Genomic DNA, 22,279 nt, shown 5'->3' with positions numbered 1-22,279 from the left:
TTTTTTTTTTTGCTTTGTTTTCATGTATAATTCTTCACTAAGCTTATTGTTGTGCATTCTGGTAATGCTTCTTCTTTGGGATGCACTGAACACTGAAGGCACCACAATTAAATTGGCTATTTTTGGAACAACCTTGCTGTTGGACCTATGATGCCTAAATGTGCTGCCTGTGTAGGCACCTTATTAGTTTTTAAAATGGAGCAATCAACTGCTAACAGACCCATTGCATCCTGTGTATGAATCATCCATCACACATGGCCATCATGTGAATGTAACATTGTTTACTTGTTTCCGTTTTGCTGTCAGTATAATGTTTTATGACTCTTGTGAAAGTGTTTTGGGGAACCGATGTTCGACTGGCGGAAGTTAAAGCACTATAGAGGTTTTTATCGAGTCATTTGGTCTGGTCTAATTTGATCTGAATGCTGTGGTTTTGGAGAATGGCCTGATGTTTTGTCATGGAGACCAAGGGAATTTATGGAAGAGGGAATCGTGTCGACCCCTCGGCAGTTTAGCTCTAGTTCAGGCTTGTCCGTTTCTCACACAGCCCTACAAAAGAGTCGCCCCCTGGGGTCCGTGTTTGCCTGCGTTAGAGAGACACATGCATGAACAAGTATGCACGCTCGCATGTTCTCAAAGTCTCCTGAAGACACACCCTTGCGTGGCCGGTTCATTAGTCGCTGTGGGGAAGCTTACTGAGGTGTAGTGTCCTGATTTAGCTGGTTAAATGAGGCCAAAGCCCCACTGGGACGTGTCTGTGATAGACTGAAACACAGACTTGCTCAATTATCGAAACTGAACGCAAGTAATATGTAGCACCCAGGATGGCTATTTGGAGAATAGACAGATTGACGAATGAATGGATAGATGGACAGATGGATTGATGAATAGATAGGCTGGCCTGATGCCAATGTCAGAATCAGGATGGATGGATGTTTTCAATTTATTTTACTTTTAGGTTTTCAAGATAAGGGGCTAAATAACCTAACTATTACAGCTTTCAGGATTGATGTCAAATGTGAAAATAAACTAAATGTGTCCGTTTGAATATTACATCTAAATCTGCATCTTGCTTCACATTCAGCATGTTGACATTTTTCTTTGAACATCAGGCTTTAGAACCACTCACACATAATTTTTTTTTGAGCTCATTAAAGCAGCAGCCAATCAGAGGTGTTAGATTACAATACTCTGAAAATGCTAGGTTTCAATGCTATGCTCACTTAATGTTGTTTGCTGACCAGTGATGGGTATAACAGCGCTATAAATAAATGGCATTACTAACGGTGATACTTTTTACAGAGTACAGAGACACACAAATCCACCAACTTTTTAAAGGTAGCTTTTGCAAACTGGAAATACAACCACTACTTTTCCCTCGCTGAGGGAACAATAGTAATGATGATATCTAAAATTATATGTTGAATTTGTTAATTGTTTCTCACATTGTCCCACGACAACATTAAAATAGTGTAGATCAGTGTACAATGTTGTTGTTTTTTTTCCAATTATTTTTATAGGGTTTAGAACAGTGGATATTTACAGACAGCAAAGCATGGCGAGCAGAGAGAGTGGTAGGATCGGCAAAGGACCTCGAGCTGGGATTCAAACTCGGGTCAACACTAGCACCTAGGTGCTATATGTTGACCTCTAGGCTATTGGCGCAGACTGTACAATGTTTTATATTTACTCTATAAATTTAACAAGTAACGTTAATGTCACACACTAGTTCATTTTCACTGGTAATTAGTAACTTTTATGATTATGTAACTCAGTTACTATTTGTAAAAACTAATAACTATAACTACTGTAATTTTTTGATTTATTTAATATTTTTTATTTACTTTATTAGTTAATTAATCATTCAATTTAAGACGAGCAGGCATAAGTAATTAAATAGAAAAATAAAATACATCTCAAGAAAGAAGGGACAAAAGAAAGGAAGAAAAGTCTTACATTTAAAAGTTTTGGTTTCAGTTTGTGTCATTTTAAATGCTCAGTCTCGTTTTGCGCTGATTTTCATTTTTCTGTGTTTGTGGAAAGCAGGCGAATCAGCCGACCCAATAAATAAGGGGGCAGAGCAGGATTCTCCCAATGACCACTGGCGCAATATAATTTTTTATTATGAGCCGCATCAGTTTAAACTCAGTAAAGGCGAGCTTCTTTGGCGATGGTTTGTACAGTGTTATATTTTACATGTAGTGGACATTTGCGCTGAACACGCAGTGAATGCAACGCATCGAGATTCGGTGCTTTTCACTCTTCAGTCGTTTGCATTCCCCACGGTCACAAAAGCTCCCTGTCATCTGACAGCGGAATGTCTTGAGTGATTGACAGCTATTATTAACCAATATATTGGCAGGGAAGAGCGATTTAGCACAAAAAAAAAAAAAAATGGTCACCCTATAACCATTATATGCAGTCACACAAATGCCCCCAAACATATTATGACACAGGTGTCAAACTCAGTTCCAAAAGGGCCGCAGCTCTGCATGGTTTAGTTCCAACCCTAATTAAACGCACCTGATCAAACTAATTGAGTTTTTCAGGCTTGTTTGAAACCTACAGGTAAGTGTGTTCGAGCAGGGTTGGAACTAAACTGTGCAGGGTTGAAATTTCGATCCCTTATCATACCTGCAATGATCATGCCATCTTGTAAAGGCTGATTTATACTTCTGCGTCAAGCGTACGCATATGCTTTAGTGCAGCCTTCGTGTGGTCAATGACCCCTCACCAGTAATGATGTGCACCTCTTAAAAAATGTACCGTCTCTGAATGAGCGAATTTTAGCTACTTGTACATTAAGGTAGCATTCAGAAAAAACAAAACACCAGCATAGAAACTTGACACAGATGAACATAAAAACCTATTGCCAGCTAGCGTTTCGGAAGTGTTACTGCAGAGCAACACATACATCACGCAGAAGTATAAATAGAAGTATAAAGGCAGACGCCATGGGTCACGTCAATCACTCAGAATAAATAAATCAGCCTTATGGAAGCATAGTTGTGTTTAGTTGTAAATCTCCTCCGAAAACTAGAGGGCGCTCTCCTGCTGGAACTCAAAGCATGATAAAACCAGAAAATCATCACAGTATTTCTGTATAAACAGTTTTTTGCCAACTCAGCGTGACCAATAATCACACGACTATGGACTAATTTCACCAGAATTTATTTTAAACATTCAGCTGAAGTCATGATGTGAGTCATAGTTCACTGAGAAGCAATGCAAACAAAGGTCGTTATCATATGATGATAACCTTGATTTCACTATCGTGGGATTTTAAAAGGATTCAGATCTAAAGCGGGATCCTGCAGAGCTTGAAGTCTGTGGTAAATACTGATGAATGAAAATCATCTTTGATTAATTGCTCAGCCCTAATTAATTAGTTTTTTTTGTTTACTTTTAGTGTCATGAAAATCATGTTTAATCTGTTTTTTTTTTCAGTTCTTTTTTTAGTTAAGTGTTTTAATAATGGTTATAACACATTTGTTCTGTGACCAACATTTGCTAAATATTGGTGTCTTGCTATATGGTATTGGTGAGTTTTTGTTTTTTTTCTACCAGTATCCCTCATAATCTTCCCACTTGGAGTTAAATGAGTTCAAAAGGAATGACTAGCAGTTGCTTTGTCATTGCAAATCGCTGTCAAGAGTGAACGCCCATGTAGTGTAGAGTGACTCAGTTTTGTATCCTGTGTTTGATTTACAGTGGATGTTCCTCCATTTGTGACGTGTGCATATTTGAAGTTTTCCATCAGAGCGTGCTGTGAATCATACTATTCTCACCGTTGTATATTATTGTTTAGGCCATTCAATGGAACTGCTCCCCCAACTTGGTGTTTATTTAGAGGATTAGTGGCTAAATTCGCAAATTGCTTAAATAGCTGACATTCCCCTGTAGCTAACGCTAGCTTGTTGAGTTCTTAGCTGTACTGCAGAGGTTTTATTGAGCTGCTGATGGCCGTTGAACTACCTCGATGTGTAAATATTGAAAGCAGGAGCACATCTGTGAGCACTTCTGTGATGGCGAGTGTCAGCGTGCTGAAAGCTGACATGACTCTTTAAACAGTGAGCTTTACAAACCCGCACATCTCAAAGGTCAGTGTGATTATTGATTTGTTTGCTTTTAACTATGACAGTTGTCACTTGTTTGACTAAAGACCAACCCGTGTAATGGTTTATGCTCTACCTTTAGCTTTCTTTTTGGTTTCGAAAAAAGGGAAAAATTGTCACTCTCATACGTTGCCCAATTAGCCTTATTGTAGTCTAATATTCACGCAGCATACTTTTCATCAGAGCTAATGGTATGTCATCATGTAAAATATCAAACTGCAATTTTGACATTTTTAATACTACCACTAGGGATGCTCCAATCAGGGTTTTTGCAACCAATACCAAGTACCTTTCCATGGTGATCAATTCCTTACCATGGTGATCGGCCGATACTGAGTACCAATTTTAATGCTTCAAGCTTTATAATGCATTAAGCACATTTTTCCTCTAAATATGATTAACAACACAGATATAAAAATGGGTAAGAAAAATTACAAATAATCGATCCGCTCATGTCACAGCACCTCAAAACATGGTAAATAAAATGGTTGCATCACTCACGTGAGTCGCATGAATAGACTATAAACTGAAGTCACACCACATCTGTATGCTGTTGTGAAGCTAGCGAATCAGTCGTTCACACCTCCACACGTTATTTCTTTCCTCATGTTGTGGCTGCTGTAGGCTATGTACAATACAGGAGCGCACATGCATTCTCCTCTTCTTGTAAACTCCTAAACAAACACCTGTAATAGGTTCATGAGATCAGCCACATTGGCGAGTACCAATCGAGTCATTAAATGTGATTATTGGCCGATACCGATCTTCAGCCGATCGATCAAAGCATCCCTAGCTGCTACTACTACTACTACTACTACTACTACTACTACTACTACTACTACTTCTACTAATAATTATAATAATAATAATAATAATAATTGCAATAATAAATATATAAATAGTAATAATAATGAACAAATGTCTAGTAATATATACATTTTGTATCATACAGTTTTATCAGACATACATTTTAACAAATAATAATAATAATAATAACAATATTATTTTAATACTAATACATATTTATATTATTAATTTTATATATATATATATATATATATATACAATATTAAATATTAATACTATTTTTAGAATATAAAAATGTGTAAATAAAAATATTTTTAAAGGTTTTACACATTTGTAGTAAATAATTATTTCATTATATGGGAGTATTATTACTAAATACTACTATTGTCTATATACTATAAATATATTGCATGAAAATATGAAGTTTGATTTCATTCAATAAATAGATGACTCTTTTCTCTTATCTGTAAATACTCTATTATTATAATATTTAACATTAATGCAAGGGTTTTGTGATAAAATGGTATCAGTATTCATTGACGTTACACCATTGTTAATAACGATAAACAAATGTGCAGTATGAAGCAGGTTAGTTTTAATAAAATGTGGCTGGCTGATCGCACTCCTTGCCTGAATCTCAACAGCCTATCAGATGTTCTGATGAATGAGCGTGCCATGAGTGACAAGCAAATAGCTAATAAGCTTACGCAGCCACACAACATTACTCTCGGGTTGGGTTTGTATCATTGCCACTTTAGAGCAGAAAAATACGTGCAAAAACGAGTGCTGCATCTAGTAGAAACAAAGAGATTGTAAATAAAAAAGACTGTATCATCACCAGAACAATGTGTGTAAGCTTTGCAGCAAAACCCATCCTGTCCAAGCATGGAAACACTAGCAACTTATTTCATCATTTTTACCGCATCTATCCTTTGGATTTTGAAGCATGTCATCCCTCTACCTCAGCTCAACGAATAGCCCACAAGTAGTAAATGATAGAGAGGTACTCTGCAACAATGCCTTATGAAAACTCCTCCAAGCAATACAATGATATAACCCATGCATACTGCATTGCCAAAGAGATGCTACAATTTACCATCGCATGTCACTTAATAACACTTTATTTATTAGCTTTTAAAGTCTTTTTAACATGTATGTATATTTTATTTTAAGATATAAGAAACTGTTTGCATAATTTTAGTAATAGTTGTGCAGTAAATTAAAAAGTGGTTATATAAACAATTCTACGAGACTTTAGGACCCCAGTTAATACTATTAGTAACATTGTTTTTTATTATTTAATGTAATTAAACATCTATATTTAAATCTGAAATATTATAATATTATTTGGTGAAGTAAAGAGTTTATTTAATGTCATTTAATGGGAAAACAATCCTTTCTTTTCTGTTGGAGATGGAAACTTGAACATCTCGGCCAAACCAACAGTCCCCAGACATTCTGGAAACGCTGTAGGCTGTTGGTCACCTCATTTTTTTTCCTCTATTCATTCTGTTATGTGCTTTTCTTCTTTAAAAAATACTGTCTTCAGTGCTGAGACTTGAGAGAGGCCATTACTGTGTACTTAATCTTAGCGAGCTAAATTTATGGGCAAAGAGCAAACCAATGCTGTCACTGGTCACTTTCTTTCTCTCTTGGGAAATGTTGACTTGGCATACCTTGACAGGTTTTCCTGCATTTTCTAGGCTACTTCAAAAATAAATTCTCCATCAGTGCTTTACAGTCAACGAGGATCTTTTTCTTACCCCAGAAGCAAGACTGGCACTCATCTATGAAGAAAAAGGGATCACCCACTACAATCATCAGCTTGTTTTAGTTGCCCCGCTCATGTGATCACACACTGCACTGTTTAATGTCATAACAATACTTGTGTGGGTGAGATTTATGGTTTGCCGTTTTGATCTACTACTCGATTAATTCACATCAACTCTTTGAACTGCAGACACACAAACACAATTAGGATTGATTGATTCCCAGCACTGCCACACTCATTTTACCTTTAAGTGCTGTAGGCTCCTAGATAGCTACACTGTTGAGTAGAGTGCTTTATAATGCGACACAGGAGGCGTTTGCGGTTGGTTTGTGTGTAGTGTGTAGGCGATTATGAAGAAGAGCTGACAGGAAATGATGTCAAGTGTTTGTCAGCCTGTCTTGCACGTTCTTAAAAAGTTGTCACTATAGTTGCCCGTGCAAAATCTCAAAGTGCTTGCTGTGATCCAGTGTTGTGATATTAAATGTTCTTGTTTCTATAGCTTTTATCACGCTACACTTTGTTATCACGATATTGAGCTCAGCTGTAAAAAGATTACTTTGACAGATGTAATAACAAAAAAATACTTTGTGTGTTTGTTTGCTTTATTGTATATACACTCACTGGCCACTTTATTAGGTACACCTTACTGGCACCTTGTTGGACCCACTTTTGCCTTCAGAACTGCCATAATCCTTTGTGGCATAGATTCAACAAGGTGCTAAAAATATTCCTTACCGATTTTGGTCCATATTGACATGTAAGCATCACGCAGTTGCTACAGATTTGTCAGCTGCACCATCCATGATGTAAATCTCTCGTTCCACCAACTCCCAAAGGTGCTTTATTGGATTGAGATCTGGTGACTGTGGAGGCCATTTGAGTACAGTGAACTCATTGTCATGTTCAAGAATCCAGTCTGAGATGATTACCGCTTTATGACATGGTGCATTTTCCTACTTTCACATCTGTCCCATCCATAACAAAGCTCTATAAAGTATGTTGTATTCTGCAAACTCTGCATACTTTTTGGCCACATCCATAACACAGTTTATTTTTTTCTGATTTAAAATATAAAATATGTAACAAATCTATATTTTTCTGATCCATTAACTCTGTGGTTAGTAGTTTTAGAAAATATAAACAGATGTAAAAATATAATGTTAACTTATACTTTCTCTGTGACTTTGTTTTAAGTTTTTACTGCAAATTTGACATCCAAAATGCTGGAATTGCTTAGTATTATTTAATAAAAATAATTTACTGAATTTTATTAAATATCATTAGTAATACCATTAATAACAGCTTTTTAAATGTTATGCATTAACTAAAAAATTAACATCACTTAAGATTAATAAATGTTTTTGTAGCTACTACATTGACTTTCATTAACTGATGTTAACAATTGGAACCTTACAAATGGAATAATAAAAGGCCTATAAATAGTCACAGAATTTTCAATGTCGTAGGACAGTTTTACCTGAAAATGTATTCATATTTCTAAAAAAAAAAAAAAAAAAATAAAAAAAAAAAATCACCTGTTGAGTCTTCAAGTGTTTGGTGCTGTAATGAATAACCCCTGCCGATGCTTAATATTCATAAAAGTTTAAATATTCACTGTATTTTAAAGTGCCCATGTTATCAATATTGTGCTTGTTCTTTTCGCGATGCATTCAATTATGAAATATCATGTGTCTACTGAGGTCTTGCTGCGTGCGAAAAATAAGCTGAAATTTAAGGCAGAAGTTGTATTTGGCCGAGAGTGTGTTTGTGTGTACTGCAGGATCAGAGCTAAATGACTGGGAAAACAGTTTAAGCTGGCAACCTATTTGCTTTCGAAACACCCTCACATGGACCTGCATATGTGCACCGCCAAATAACAACACAGATCATTGTGTTAACTCGCAAATAATGAAGCTGCACTGGTCAATCACTGAGCCCTACACCATATGGATGAAATATGGATTTAAACTGTGTGCTGAGTATGTGTGCATGTGGGTGTTCGCATAATTCCACACATTCCATCTGCCTGCTCGGCCCTTTAAGTCTGTTAATATCTTCACCGGCTCATCACATTGTCTTAATAACAGCTGATTCCTTCAGACTGACCCCTGTACCCTGTGACACAAATCAGCAGCTAAATTTGGCCCAATTGTGGCCCTAGTCAAATATGCAGCAGTGTGTTCTTGCCTTCGGGACACTTCTTCTTCTGTTTTATGCGCAACACTGAACGGCTGTTTAGCAGCTTTTGTGAGGGTGTTTATAAAGAGTTCTCTTAAATCAGACAGACTGTATACTAAGCATTGATGAATGTTTTCAGTGCAAGGAACAGTCATTTTCTTTATTGGCAAGACCTGTTTTCTTCAGTGAATCCATTTCAAAAGAGTCATCGCTGAAAGGGTTCACAAACTGCAGGTTTTTTGTTGTAAAATGTGCATCAATTGCTGTTTATCATGATGATGTTTTTAGTTATATTGTATAGATTGTCTCAAACACGTTTATGGTTTCAACATGTTGCACTCTTGACAGATTTTCTACTCAAATTCTCTCTTTTACAGTGTTCACACTGAAAAGATCTAACCATCAGAGGCCAACGGGTCTCATGCATCATTGAAAAGACATTTCACTGGGTTGTTATAATAGAGAAGAAAATACCGTTTTTGTTTTATTTTCATTTAAAGAGCCCCTATGATGCATTAAAAAGGTCATATTTTGGTTTTGGGGGTCTCCAGCAACAGGCTAATAAGCATGCAAGGTCAAAAAACACTTTCATTGTCTTATAATATGCATTTATTTTTACCTAATTATCCCAAAGACTACCATATGGTTTGTTCATTTGTTCCCATTACCTCCTTAGCGATGCTAATCTGTGCTGATTGGTCCAATGACATGGTCTGTTGCGATTGGTCGAGTGCCTTCAGCATGAGACAGAGAGTAATGCCTACCATGGCTTATCAACATTGTTGAAGTTGCCAAAGTGCATGTGTATATGTGTGTGAGCCCAGTGCAGGAGTGCATTAAAGCAATGCAGTTTAACACCAGCATATTGCACTTCTCTTAACCAAGTAAAAACAACAACACACATTTAGTATTGATCCATACAGTGGCAAAAGCTGAACTATTTTGAAACTTAACCGCCGTACGTGTGTAGCACCAGCTGACGCTGACCATAGCAATGACAAATGGCAGAGGATTGCGAGCTCACAAATGCATTTAAATCCGTTAAGAAATCGGCACATGCCGCTTTTCAACATGGCTTTAGATGCAATATGTGAATAAAAAGAGTTGACCAGAGACAGTACAACCCGAACAAAAACACAATTATATACATATTTTGCAAGCTAGAGAAAACAAGGTGACAAGCATTTTAATCACACTCACTTACACTTATGTAATGGAGGAAGAAACTGTTCCATGAAGTGTGTACTGATAAAGTTCCTGTCAAGCACTGACAAAGTCCAGTACATCAATAGTCTTTTCTGATCCTTGCTTTAACAAATAACAGACGAATCCCCCAGAACGTACTCCTACACAGAACATATTTGGTATTGTTTCGTTTCGACATTGATACGAACAGGCAACAGATCCGGACGAACGATGAATCATTTAAACAACTTTGATTTGAATCTTTTATTTAAAAAAAGGGCGCAGTGGCCATTTTGGAATGAAAACTCCAATAGAACAACAGCAAATTATTAAGTCTGTAAAATAAACTATTAAAAGTGCTGATGATTGTGATAGTAAGTGTTGTATTGTCGTCTTTCAGGTTGTATGTCAGCTTTAATGCACTTTTTAAATAAATAAATTAAAAACAAAGAAGCTGCTTGCCATCGCGACAGTAATTAGATCCAATGGACGGTCGATCAATTTCACTCCAAAATGGTGGAATCCAGGGCTGTTGCTGGGCGCTGCTGTTGCAATGGAACGTTCTATTGAGTGTCGCCTCTTGGTCATTCTAAGCTCTTTGGTTGAACACTGCATGGAAGGTATTTTTTAAAAACCCATAACAGGGACTCTTTAAAAAAACAACAACAACTACAACATTTTTTTTTAGCCCCTTCAATTCAAATGAAGTTTCACTGTGCTATTTTGCATCACTCTGAATTTCCTAAGCAAATTGGTTTGTCTCCTTCCTTAATTGTCTTTATTCCCAGAAGTAATTGCCACATCGGGCTGCTGTTAATTTATGATGAAATCCTACTTAGAAGCAGGGACATTGCTGCATTTGTGATTTTAAGTTTACAGTGGGTGCCGAACATGTGCAGTGAAAAATAATGCAGTGTTATAGTCCAAAAAAATTTAAATGGCATTAATGACTACTGATGACATTTTACAAGACATACATACTGTATATGTCTTTTGGTAAACTCCTTACATGCTGCATTTGTTCAATCAATTATAAAAAATAAGGATGTTTACTAGTGTCTCGATACTGAAATTCAGTACCTATCGAGCTAGAATTTAAAAAAAATTTACTCTAAATAATAAATACAGGGATACTGGAGCATTTTTTAAGCCATGAAGATCAGTCGATTCATCAGCAAATCACTCGTATGTCAGCTCATAGACAGACCAACTGATCTTTGCAGATTTAAAACTCGAGTGTCCCTGTATCTGTGTTTACACTCAGTAAACAGCAGTGAGTTTGGTGAACTGATGACCTTCACAGCCAATCACAGTCATTTCTATTGAGCATGTGAACACAATAACAAATCAGCGCTGTTTAAGAACGTGCTCAACAGCCCTCAACTGTTAGCAGGAAATGGATGCTCTTTTAAATTTCTGTACCAATGAGTACCAAATTCCAGTATTGTGACAACCCTAATGTTAACCCAGGGTTTAGGATTACACAGTGTGAAATGAAAGCATACGAAAGCCCAAGATTTAGAATGGGTCACCTATTTCAAGCAGAAGAAGTCCCCCAAAAAGGTTTAAAAAGTTTTTAATAAAATTGTAAAAAACAATTAATTTGTGAACAGTCACTACACCCGAAGCACTTTTCACTACAGAAATTGGTTTATTAGGTGCTGTGGGAGTTAAATGAGGACGTCACCTCAGCAACTGATTAACCGTGCTGGTATGAGAGCCGTTAGCTGATGGGAATTATGTTTTGCATGAGCTAGATTATGAAAAATCATCAGGCAAGTTATTTATATTCCTGTCTTTCTCGGGGCGGTTCGCCTCATTTTAGGGAACGCACAAGCCTAAAGCCTAGCAACCCGCAGAAAAAAACACAGCACTCCTGTGGTGGGGTATTCAGCACCCTCTTAGTCGAGGTCTTTGTTTTTGCGCTAACTTTTCTTGTGTGTGCGAGTGTGTGTACTGTTCTCGTTGCGCTTCCTCCCTTGTGCTCATGGGTTTTTCCAGTCACCCTGGGGCCCCGATGGAGCAGGAAGCCCCACAAGCTTATCATTTCCTCTGCTACTGGCTCTGCCTGAGCCGCGTGTACAGTTAACACTCGCGCACAGATCCTGACCGGCGCTGACACACTGACACAGATAACAAAGTGGACGTTAAACAGGTATTTGTATAATCGTGGACATCGAGGCCCCTCACGGCTTGCTTGTGTGTCTGTTCAGTGTGAAGTCCTTGTTTTTAAATCCTGAAGGAAACTGGCTAGCTATCCCATTTGGCCACCGTTGCTTTTCTGTTAGCCAGTTGGCCCCGGTCATCATCCAATCAGCACATTCCTCCCCATGAATACACTGGGACCAATTTTGGCAGGCCAAGCTGGGTGGGGTAATGTTCATATCCTGTGCTCTGACCCTTACACACACACACACGCTTGTATGAGACATCACAGCCGTCACAATAGACCAAAGTTTCTCCTTTCTTCAGTTTCTCAGCCAGTCACTTTCAAGCAGACGTGGTTCTCAATGCTCAAGTAGACAGGTATGCAAAGACAAACAGATTAAAGGAAGTAGGACAGAATAGCTCTTTAAAGGGTAGCGAGTGGGCACAAAGCTCCCTCAGTGCTGGAGTGGCACTGCCAGTTTGTGCGGACCTGTTGTTGTGTGAGCACAAACCCTGCTCTGTGTGTGTGCGTGACCCAGCTGCCCTCCCAGCATTACATCAGTCTCCCACATCACCCACACATACAATGAGACTCCAGTCAGCCATCCCTCCATATGCCCAGCACGCTGCCCGCATGCAAAAAGCAGCTTTAGACTCTCACACATGTGTTTGTGTGTATGCGTGCGCACTTTTATTAGCCGGGAAGTTTATTAATGCTGTTGGCAAAGACGAGCATCTTTATTACTCATCATAACTAGGGTAAGTATTAGGTAAGAATTCAACTTTAGCATGTAAACCGTTCTGTGCTGTTTTAGACACTCGCTATCATCATGCTTCTTCAAACCTGTCAAAAGTAAAATTCTCTGGAACACAGTGTGGATTTTTTTGTTAAACGTGATTTGAGGTACTTTCACAAGCATTGTATGGGCATCAACATTTCTTCAGAGTAACTTAGTAGTAGTAGTAGTAGTAGTCATATGAGCAGTGTTACTGAAAAACAGTAACTCGTTACAGTTGCTAGTCACTTCATTCAAAAAGTAACTCAGCTACTTTATCGATTACTTACACCAAAAAGTAATGCATTACTGTTAAAAGTAATTTTGAGTTACTTTTGCAAAAAACATTTTAATGCTCTCAATAACGCCTTTATAATGTCACTTCAGTGCTGCATGGAGAATACACTGTGGATCAGCTTCACAGGTTTACTAACTTGCATTCTCACAACTAAAACGCAAGACAGACTTAAACAAAAAGTCATTTTTAAACACTAATTTATTTAAGTCAGACCCGCAGCTCAAAAATGAAAATATCACAAGGTGATAAACTTGCTGAATAATGTATTCAAAAACAAAAAAGCAAAAACTTAAGTTGCTTCGGCGTCTTAAAAGTTTATATTTAACCCTTAAACATGTTCCCTCACAGCTTAAGTATGAAATTAGCAACAATATACAACAAACATAAAACCTTTATGAAATAAATAAATTAAAGTAATATGAATTATAATTCTGAATCAATTTGGTGAAACTCGGCACCAGAAAACTGCTATTATAGACAGCCGTACATTTTGTGCATTTTTAACAAAACAAAAACACAACAACTGCACAAAAATGAAATCCCTGAGCAATTTTAAAACTAACCACAAATTAAATGTGGTATGTCAGCAACTTATGGAAAGTAAGCGTGTATATTCAGTGGAAATTGTAAGCTAATCAATTTTGGTATACAGATAACAGATGTCTGCTTATTTAATTGAAATGATATAGTAGTATCACTAATACTAATTAATAATAGTAATTAATATTTTCATTAATATTTTCTCTGTCTCGTGCGCATTCGGTCTCACTCGCGTGCACATCGACCTACCTCACGTGCATTCAATCTCTCTCGCACACACACTTGGCCTTTCTCACACACACCTGGTGTTTCTGCTTTCACCCTTATCCAGGCTGGCGCCTCGTATACGACATGTCTTCTTTACAGTGGTTGGTTGGCATCCACCAATCCCAAATGCATCACTGCTGTAAACCAGAAGTTGTGGACTAGACTGCACCCAAAAATAATTAATTTACCAAGTAACGAATAAATCACATTGTAACAGTATCAGAGTATATATATTTAAAAAGTAATGCATCACAGTATTAGTTCCTGTCAAAAGTAATGCTGTTACAATAATGAATTACTAGTAACACATGATTGCCCAACACTGCATATGAGTGTTAATAAATTATGTTACCTAGATCTAATATCCTAAATATGGGGAAGAATTCTCTTTCTGAAATGTAAGCCTGTCCTAGAACGCAATATAATCAACTCTGCAATGCCCTGCAAATGCTTAGAACCCCCTAGCAACACCCAGACAACCATCCAGACATGGACTGTTAATGGTTAGTAATTCCACGACAACAACCTACAACTTAACAACTATCTGGAAGACTATGGCATTGCTCTAACTACTCTATAGAACACCCTGTTAACACCATAGCAACCACATAGCAATGCTTTGCACATTTGTAGCTTGTGATAACCACAAGTATCACAACCTCACTAGCATGATTAAAAAAAGTAACTAAACATACTTTTCTATGACGCTTGTTATGAAAGTATTATTTTATTAACAACATATAATCATTTTACATGACTCCTTTCTTATATTTAAAACATAAATAACAATAAAATGTTTCTCAGTGGTCACTGTTAATGTTACCACAGTAAAGCCATTCTAATAGTTAGTGATTTGTGGAACAAAAAGTCTTATAACCTGATTGCTATCACACAGCGTTTCCACATTAGTGTTGCAGAGAGTGGCAGCACTGTTTCATTTAGCTTTCAACTTCTTAATTGGAGGATTATAAATGTGTGGTTGTGTTAGAAAGCTCTGACTGAACTTGAATGCTCCAATCACTTTTTATTTAGTTAGACTTTCATGAATAACCTTGGAAAATCAAACCAGTAAACCAAAAATACCCACCCAGTTTTCTGTATTCAAAAAAATGACAGATTTTAGGCTGAAAATGACAGATTGTAAGCATTTGTGTCAAACACAATAATTCAGCATCAGAATTATCATCAGCATTAATGACCAGGATAAATCTAAAGTCTGTAACAGTACAGCTACGCAAAGCCAATTGCTGTTTTACCACAGGTTTGAGAATAACAATAATAATAGCCCACTCATATTAACCTTTATTTTACAGCTACAGAATCGTGAGAAAATCAGGAACTTTAATTTCGGAAAAAAAATCGTGATTCTCATTTTAGCCAGAATCATGCAGCTCTAGTGCGGTTAAATGACATTTGTCCTGGGAGCACTGTACATATGTGGGGGCGCTATTGACGCATGCTTGGGGTCCGTATGTGATATCGAGTGTATATATCTATTCTACGCAAGCGACAGCGACTGTTGGCGATCAGGTGGGTGTGTCGAGCGAGCGCAAAGTTGAGAATCCTTCAACTTTATGCAAATGAAGAGCCACTTTTTTGAGTGATAGCCAATAGGAGCACCAGTAGATCTTATGTGATCCTCTCCTCAGCTCGCTCAGAGGCTGGTAGTGTTCTCCGTGATGTAGACCTATACAGACCTGCGTTTGCAGCAGGTCGCCACCCAGATCAACAGGCAGCTTGTGTGAATGAGGCATTAGTGACCACTTGGCAAGGCACAACTACCCACAATCCTCCCTTGCATCATGGAAGAGTTTTAAATGAAGTTCAATAAACAAAACAAAAAAAATCTGAAAATGTACAAACAATAAACAACAAATATAAAAAAAAGGTTATTAAAAGGTTGATGAAGCTCTTTTTAGGTGGTTTTAAATAAGCTTTTGTGTGTATGTGTGTGTGTGTGTGTAAGCTGTCACACATTGAGCAGAGGGGGCAGGAAAGTGCTGTTGTGTTTCTAGGCCACATTCTTAAGCAGAGAGAGTAACCAGGCATGAAGTCTGTGCTCAATGTGGCCCGTCCCTTCTCATACAACCGCAGAAAGAGGCATCTCTCTCGCTCTCCCTCTCCATGGCTTTGTGCCTCTCAGTTTTCTCTCTTCTACTTGCTGCTTTTTTCCTTTCTCCCCTCATGGCTGAACTGGCCCAGTTGGCCCCTCTGACCTTCCTCCTTTTTACTTCCTTTGTCTGCAGAGTTCATGCTGAAACGTTGTGTGTTGGTTGTTCTGCGTAAACACCATTGTGTGTAATCTTATCACCTGAAGATGACAGCTGTCTCCTAGCTGAGCAGATCTGGTTTAGAAAAGCACCAGGAGCTTGGTCGTATCCTCTGGAAAAACTGGTCGTCAGCAGATCTGTCACTCCTGGTTTTGTTTAGCCGGGATTTGGCTGCGTAACCCGTGTTGCCTCAAACCCTCCACCGCTCTGAGGTGTGAACTTCATCCAGCCGTGTGTCACTGCAGTTTAGGAGCTTCTTGTTTGCCACCAGCTTAGAGGAGACACATGTGGATGGGTGTTTGTCTATGGGTGAGAGAGCTGTTTTGTGTGGCTTTTGGGTGAAATTTACCAACAATGTAAATGGTAATCAGCTAAAATTGTCAAAGAGAAACAAAAAATTAGCAGGATGAATGTGGATTCGTGTGATGGCTTTTCATATTTTTTTTTCTGTAATTTTTTGGATCCATTATGGGACAGTTATATTGTTTCAAACCTTATTTCTTTAGGACACAAAAAGATTAAGGTTGAGAATATGTATACTGGCCGCTGTTATATTGAACATGAGAGGAAAGCTGCTGCGAAGCTCCAAAATATTTCTTGTTGATAGCTTTGTGAGAGAGACAAACTAAAAGTCATGTCTAGGCATGGGCTGGTGTAAGATTCTGATGGGATAATAACCTTGGATAAAAATATCACGGTTTTGTGATTACTGCTCAATGTACTTTTTTATTTGTCTGGGTAAAAAAAATATATTTCATTTTAGCAAACATTTCAAAATATTTAGTGACAGTAAACATCTGGCTAAATAATAAAAAAAAATCATTGACTTCTGCTGACTCTTTTTTTCTGCTGCTTTACCCAGCCTTTTAAAAAGAACTTGTTAGCAGTAACCACAATACCGTGAAACCATGATATTTTTATGCAAGGTTATCATAGCGTCAGAATTTTATACCAGCCCATGCCTAGTCAACGTTAATGTCTGCTGGTTGTCTAGTTGATTCCGCATTACCCATTTTTGTTTTAATAGTGCTAACAAATTTAGCAGCACAAACACAGCTCAGTAGTCTGCCATTTTTGTTGTTACTGGTTGTTATGTGTGGGGTTTTTCCTCCTTCTCAGCACGTGGCATGGTGATTTCATCATTTATAAAAAGTTGCATTTTGCCTTTCTACACAGCTATGCTCTGGGTCTTTTTTTTCCCCCAACAACAATGGCAAGGCCGGTTGTGGGCGAAAGACCAAAACTATAATAAACTTTTGCAGACTGACCTAAATCTGTTGCCGTGTGGACGGGGTCTGAAACTAGAATGACAAACTTTGTGTTTGCAACTAACTGAAATAAAGTAAACAAACAAAATAAGACTAAAGCCTGATTTAAATACGTTTGCATAACAAATTGGCCTTAAAAAACATTTCTCCTTTTGTCTTTCAGATGAGAAGAGCATTAAGCAATGAGTTATCAAAGTATAAGCAATAGCAGTGATGCTTTGCTTCAGCAATTACCTGCAATCATGAAAAATGCTTAGAAAAGCTAGTGTGCTCAAGCTCAGCTTATGGTTGCAGACACATGGTTTCATTACATCTTATAAAGATATTTACATGTTTGCTTCTTGTTGTGTTTTGTTCTCGCAGGTGACATCACACAGAAAGGCTATGAAAAGAAGCGAGCTAAACTGCTGGCTCCATTCGTACCACAGACCCAAAGTAAGACTTCCTGTTTGCTAATTTCCCCCGTCCTCTCTGTTTCTTCTTTTATGTATCTTTACTCATCGCAGTGCCATCAACACAGTCCATGTTTATGTAAAGATGCTTTCATTTTACTGCTCTTGCACTAATTAAATGTTCATTAATGATGTGTTTGAACTTGGTTTCTTTTCCTACAATTATTTGCAAATGTGTAGCTTCATGCTGCACCCTAGTGGGGATCTGTAGAAATCTCATCAGTCCCTTCATTAAGAGGCTGCACTAAAATCAAATGAATGCTTGAAATAGTTTTGTGGCCGAAGACATTAGCAAACCATCTTCTTATCTGGAAGCTCCAAGTTGTTTAATCTCTTCTGATCACAGCACTTTCCGGCCTGTTAATGTCCATATACACATGCAAACATACACAGACTTCCTCTAAGCTGCATATAGAAGGAACCAAAACGGGAATTCACTGGTGGGTTTTGTCAGTAAAGAGACCTGAACATAGACTTCCTTGTTACATGCTCTTAACAAAGCATTATAAACTAGATTGCAGGGGCACACTGTTTACACAATAGATTTGACCTTCAGATGTCTCATGCACGACACGTCTAAGGCAGTTCTGATGCACACACAGATACATTCTCATTTGAAACCTCAAATGTGCCCGTGAGACTTCAAAGGTGCCATTATAGTGCTTTGAAGTTAAAGTTCACCCCAGCTGTCTGTCACTGCCCTGTCTGCATTCATTCTCTGATGGCAACCGACTGTATGTTCAAACTGTATGCACTTAAATACAAAGCGTTTTTTTTAATGTGATTGCATTCATATTATTTGAGCATTTGTCATTCTTTCACTTGTGTTTTGTTTGAAACTAATAATGATTTCTGTCTCCAGTGGAAATCTTTTTTTTTTTTAAACAAATCTGCTTGTCATTTTAAGTGTATATTAATTAATTATTGACCTATTCCTTAATGATTTCTTGTAACGCACATTTAATTTTTTTCTGTGAATTATTCCTATAAAATTTTGTATGATGCTTCACATTAACGAACTCTGTGTGTCTGTTTTTATTGATATAGATGTGGACGTGAGTATTCTTTCTACAGACTCCACCTCGAGCCCTATTACCATCCCTATTGCTGCCCCACGGCAACACAGGGCTCACCGAAGTGGAGGAACACGGGATGACCGCTATCGGTCAGGTAATGAAATTTTACCCATATATGTGTCAAGCATTAGGGGTTGGTGAATTTTGCCTAATGTTTTCGAAAGAATTGTCTTATATTTCTTAATTCTTTCACACTACAAACCAGGGCTGCGCAATATTGGAAAAAACTAACATGGCAATATTTACATTCGCTGCCATGTATATTGCGATATAAATGCAATTTTACCAGATGACTTGAATAACTTGTAAAGAATTCATAATTTTGGATCGATTGGGATGATTCTAAAGAGGGTATCTGCATAAAATATAATAAAAAAAAAATGACAAGCATAGTTGAATGGAACAAAGAAAAGATGAAAATAAACAAAGGTTTATGATTTTTGGGGAGTCGAACAGTATTCAAAAGCAAAAATTAAATAATAACTGTATAATAATATTAGTAACACTATCGTTTCAATTGAGTAAATAATTAATTAATAATTAATCTTTTAAGGGCCATGAAACCCCCTCTGTCTCAGCAGGGTGTATTCACACCTCTAGCTTGAAATAAGTCGAGAAAGTCGGTGAGTCCAGCTTTGTTTAGGTGGAAGTGACGATTGGCAAAAGAGGGATGGGTTTGCATGAAAAGGGGAGTTTCAGTACGTGCACGTGCTGATTTTCACAGAGACAAAACAACACACAGACGCAGGAGAGTAAGACAGTGACTACGTTTACATGAACATCAGTAATCAAGTTATTTGCCAAATTATTATTTTGTCGACTTTAACTGCAGTTTGGCACTTTGTTTCATTCAGGAACATTCCATGCATGCCCCCCGTGACAAACAAGGTATTTTAGTTGAGGAACTGCTAGAAGTGTTGTTTTAATGGAATGTTTGATACCGCACACCCTATGGGAGAAAAAAAACCCACTTTTCTCTGTAACTTAGATGCACTCGGTAGTTGCAGAGAATAGCTATAGAAAGCCTTGTGTGTATAGACTATCCTATCACAAAATGCGATGAAAATCCTACATGATGGTAATAGTTTGATTAAGGTGTTTACATTCGGAAAGCAGCATTTACAGTGGATCTTTCAGCCCATAATATTGTTGTGATATTAACATACTGTAAACTTAGTAACTAAATCATTTTGACTTAAGGTATGTCTTGAAAGACCACTGCTGACGATACAAACTAACTTTGCCATCCGAATAAACATAAACACAGAACATTTATCACACACTAAATCTGTAGAGACAGGACAATCAACACCAAGTTGAACCGTGACATACTGTAACTTCAATTTCTTTTCAAACCGGAAGAAAAATTTTGCTTAAAATAATGCAAAAACAATCAATTTTCTCTTTTTGTGAAATATATGTGTCTTAATGGTGTTTTTAGCAATGTGGGACACATATATGACTCTCGTCGACATCTTAAAAAATGTGTTTTGGGGTTTCGTGACCCTTTAAGCTAAAAACGTTTAATATTTTTTTGTGCCCAAATGGCTCAAGTTTGCTTCAAATTCTTACAGTCAGGCCTTAAAAACCACATGCAAATAATAAACTTTCACTCGAAGGTTAAAATTTTAAATGACTCCACTATGTTGTTAACTAATGTCTGGTCAACTATAATCCCAACTGCATTGCAGATCCCTGCAATGTGACTATTGCAGACTCGCACATTGAGATATCAATGCTGAAACAATATATTGTGCAGCTCTACTACAAACTGATTTTACAGAATTAGATGGGATAAAAGTGGACTGTGTTTTTGCCTTGTGTCAGCTGCATCTCAGCCAGTTCCCTTTGGTTGAACACACCAAAATCACTGCAGCTTATTGTAAACTAGTGTGTGCCTACTTTGCCTTAAGCAGGTCACACAGCGCCGCGCAGCGCCATGTATTTTAGAATTCTAAACATAGGTTTCTATGAGGATACACACACCGGCGCCGCAAGTCGGCGGCTGTCGGCAGCGCCCGGCGACGGCTCAGGACGCAGTTCATTTTTCAGCCGCGCCACAGAGCGCCATCTGATTAGTTTCATGTTAAATATCATTCGAATGTGCGCATCTGGTGTGTGATACTTTAAACTGTCATGGACGCGTCGTGTCGCGGCGCCGAGCGGCGCTTCTGGTGTGCGACCTGCTTTAGTGTACGAAAATAACTGTCTGTTTTAGCAGCTATCAATAATCTTAATTCGTCCTTCAAATAGATACTGAAACTAGGACTGCAAAACTGTCTTTATTAGCAGCTATCAATAATCTTAATTCATCCTTCAAACAGATACTGAAAGTAGGACTGCAAATATACATAGCATAATCAAAGCAGCACTTTTTGGCATTTTGAATATCGATGTTGATTGATCATGTTCTTCATTTCATGCGGCTCATATTATTATTAAAATATTTGCATAAACACAAATATTTTAGCTAGCTCGACAGCTGATGACCATCGGCTTGGTGTGTCATTGCCCTTATTCTTACCAAAGTTGCATTTATTTGTTTAGAAATGCAATAAAAATGGAAGTTAAATCATGATTCTTTTACTTGCAAAAGCTGTATTTGTAGCATTTTGTTTGCATGGTTTGTCAGAAATAATTTAAATTTGCTGATTTGTTGCTAAAAAATACTCTTAACGGTTCTATGATAAATAAGTACAGAATGCTATAAAAGAGATTAAAATGTATATAAAAGTAATCTGCAAGTCTAAAAATAGAAAAGCATTAACAGGTTTAATATATGCTCCTCTTTAACATTTTTGCATAAAATGCTTGTATACATGTATTTAATAAAAGTGCTTGAGCCTGCTTGAATTTAAAAAAGCAGGGCTCGAAATTGCGACCGTTTTGGTGCATATGCACCTGAAATTTGATTTATGCAAGCTCAAAATATATTTGGCGTACGTGCGAGTGCATAACATTATTTTTATTTTCATTCCAAAATGTTCATCGGATGCTTTTATTAAGGAGACGTTCACGCATATTTGTATATTTGCACCTGAAAACGCTAAACACAGGGTAAAGTTTAGATCGGATACACGGCCAGCCGGAAGTGCGATATGCACGTTAATATAGCAGCAGTTTTTATG

General features: G+C 37.5%; 1 protein-coding gene across 6 annotated transcripts in view; it reads left to right on the top strand.

Moving 5' to 3' along the window:
- Window positions 1–22,279, top strand: part of dip2ba (disco-interacting protein 2 homolog Ba) — an 83,932-nt gene that overhangs the window by 28,798 nt on the left and 32,855 nt on the right. For 2 of the 6 annotated variants that reach the window (XM_073938229.1, XM_068216719.2), the window contains exons 1-3: window positions 14,709–16,664; window positions 17,987–18,058; window positions 19,123–19,245. In XM_073938229.1, the coding sequence (XP_073794330.1) occupies window positions 16,661–16,664; window positions 17,987–18,058; window positions 19,123–19,245 (199 nt within the window). In that variant the 5' untranslated portion in view covers window positions 14,709–16,660. Of the gene's footprint in view, window positions 1–12,785; window positions 12,964–14,708; window positions 16,665–17,986; window positions 18,059–19,122; window positions 19,246–22,279 lie in introns of those variants that run through there. The other 4 variants (XM_009296841.4, NM_212963.1, XM_073938231.1 and 1 more) reach the window with 3 other exon arrangements.

The sequence above is a fragment of the Danio rerio genome, chromosome 23, assembly GCF_049306965.1.
Source record: "Danio rerio strain Tuebingen ecotype United States chromosome 23, GRCz12tu, whole genome shotgun sequence".
Classification (NCBI taxonomy): domain Eukaryota; kingdom Metazoa; phylum Chordata; class Actinopteri; order Cypriniformes; family Danionidae; genus Danio; species Danio rerio.
This window is presented reverse-complemented; position numbering and strand designations above follow the sequence as displayed.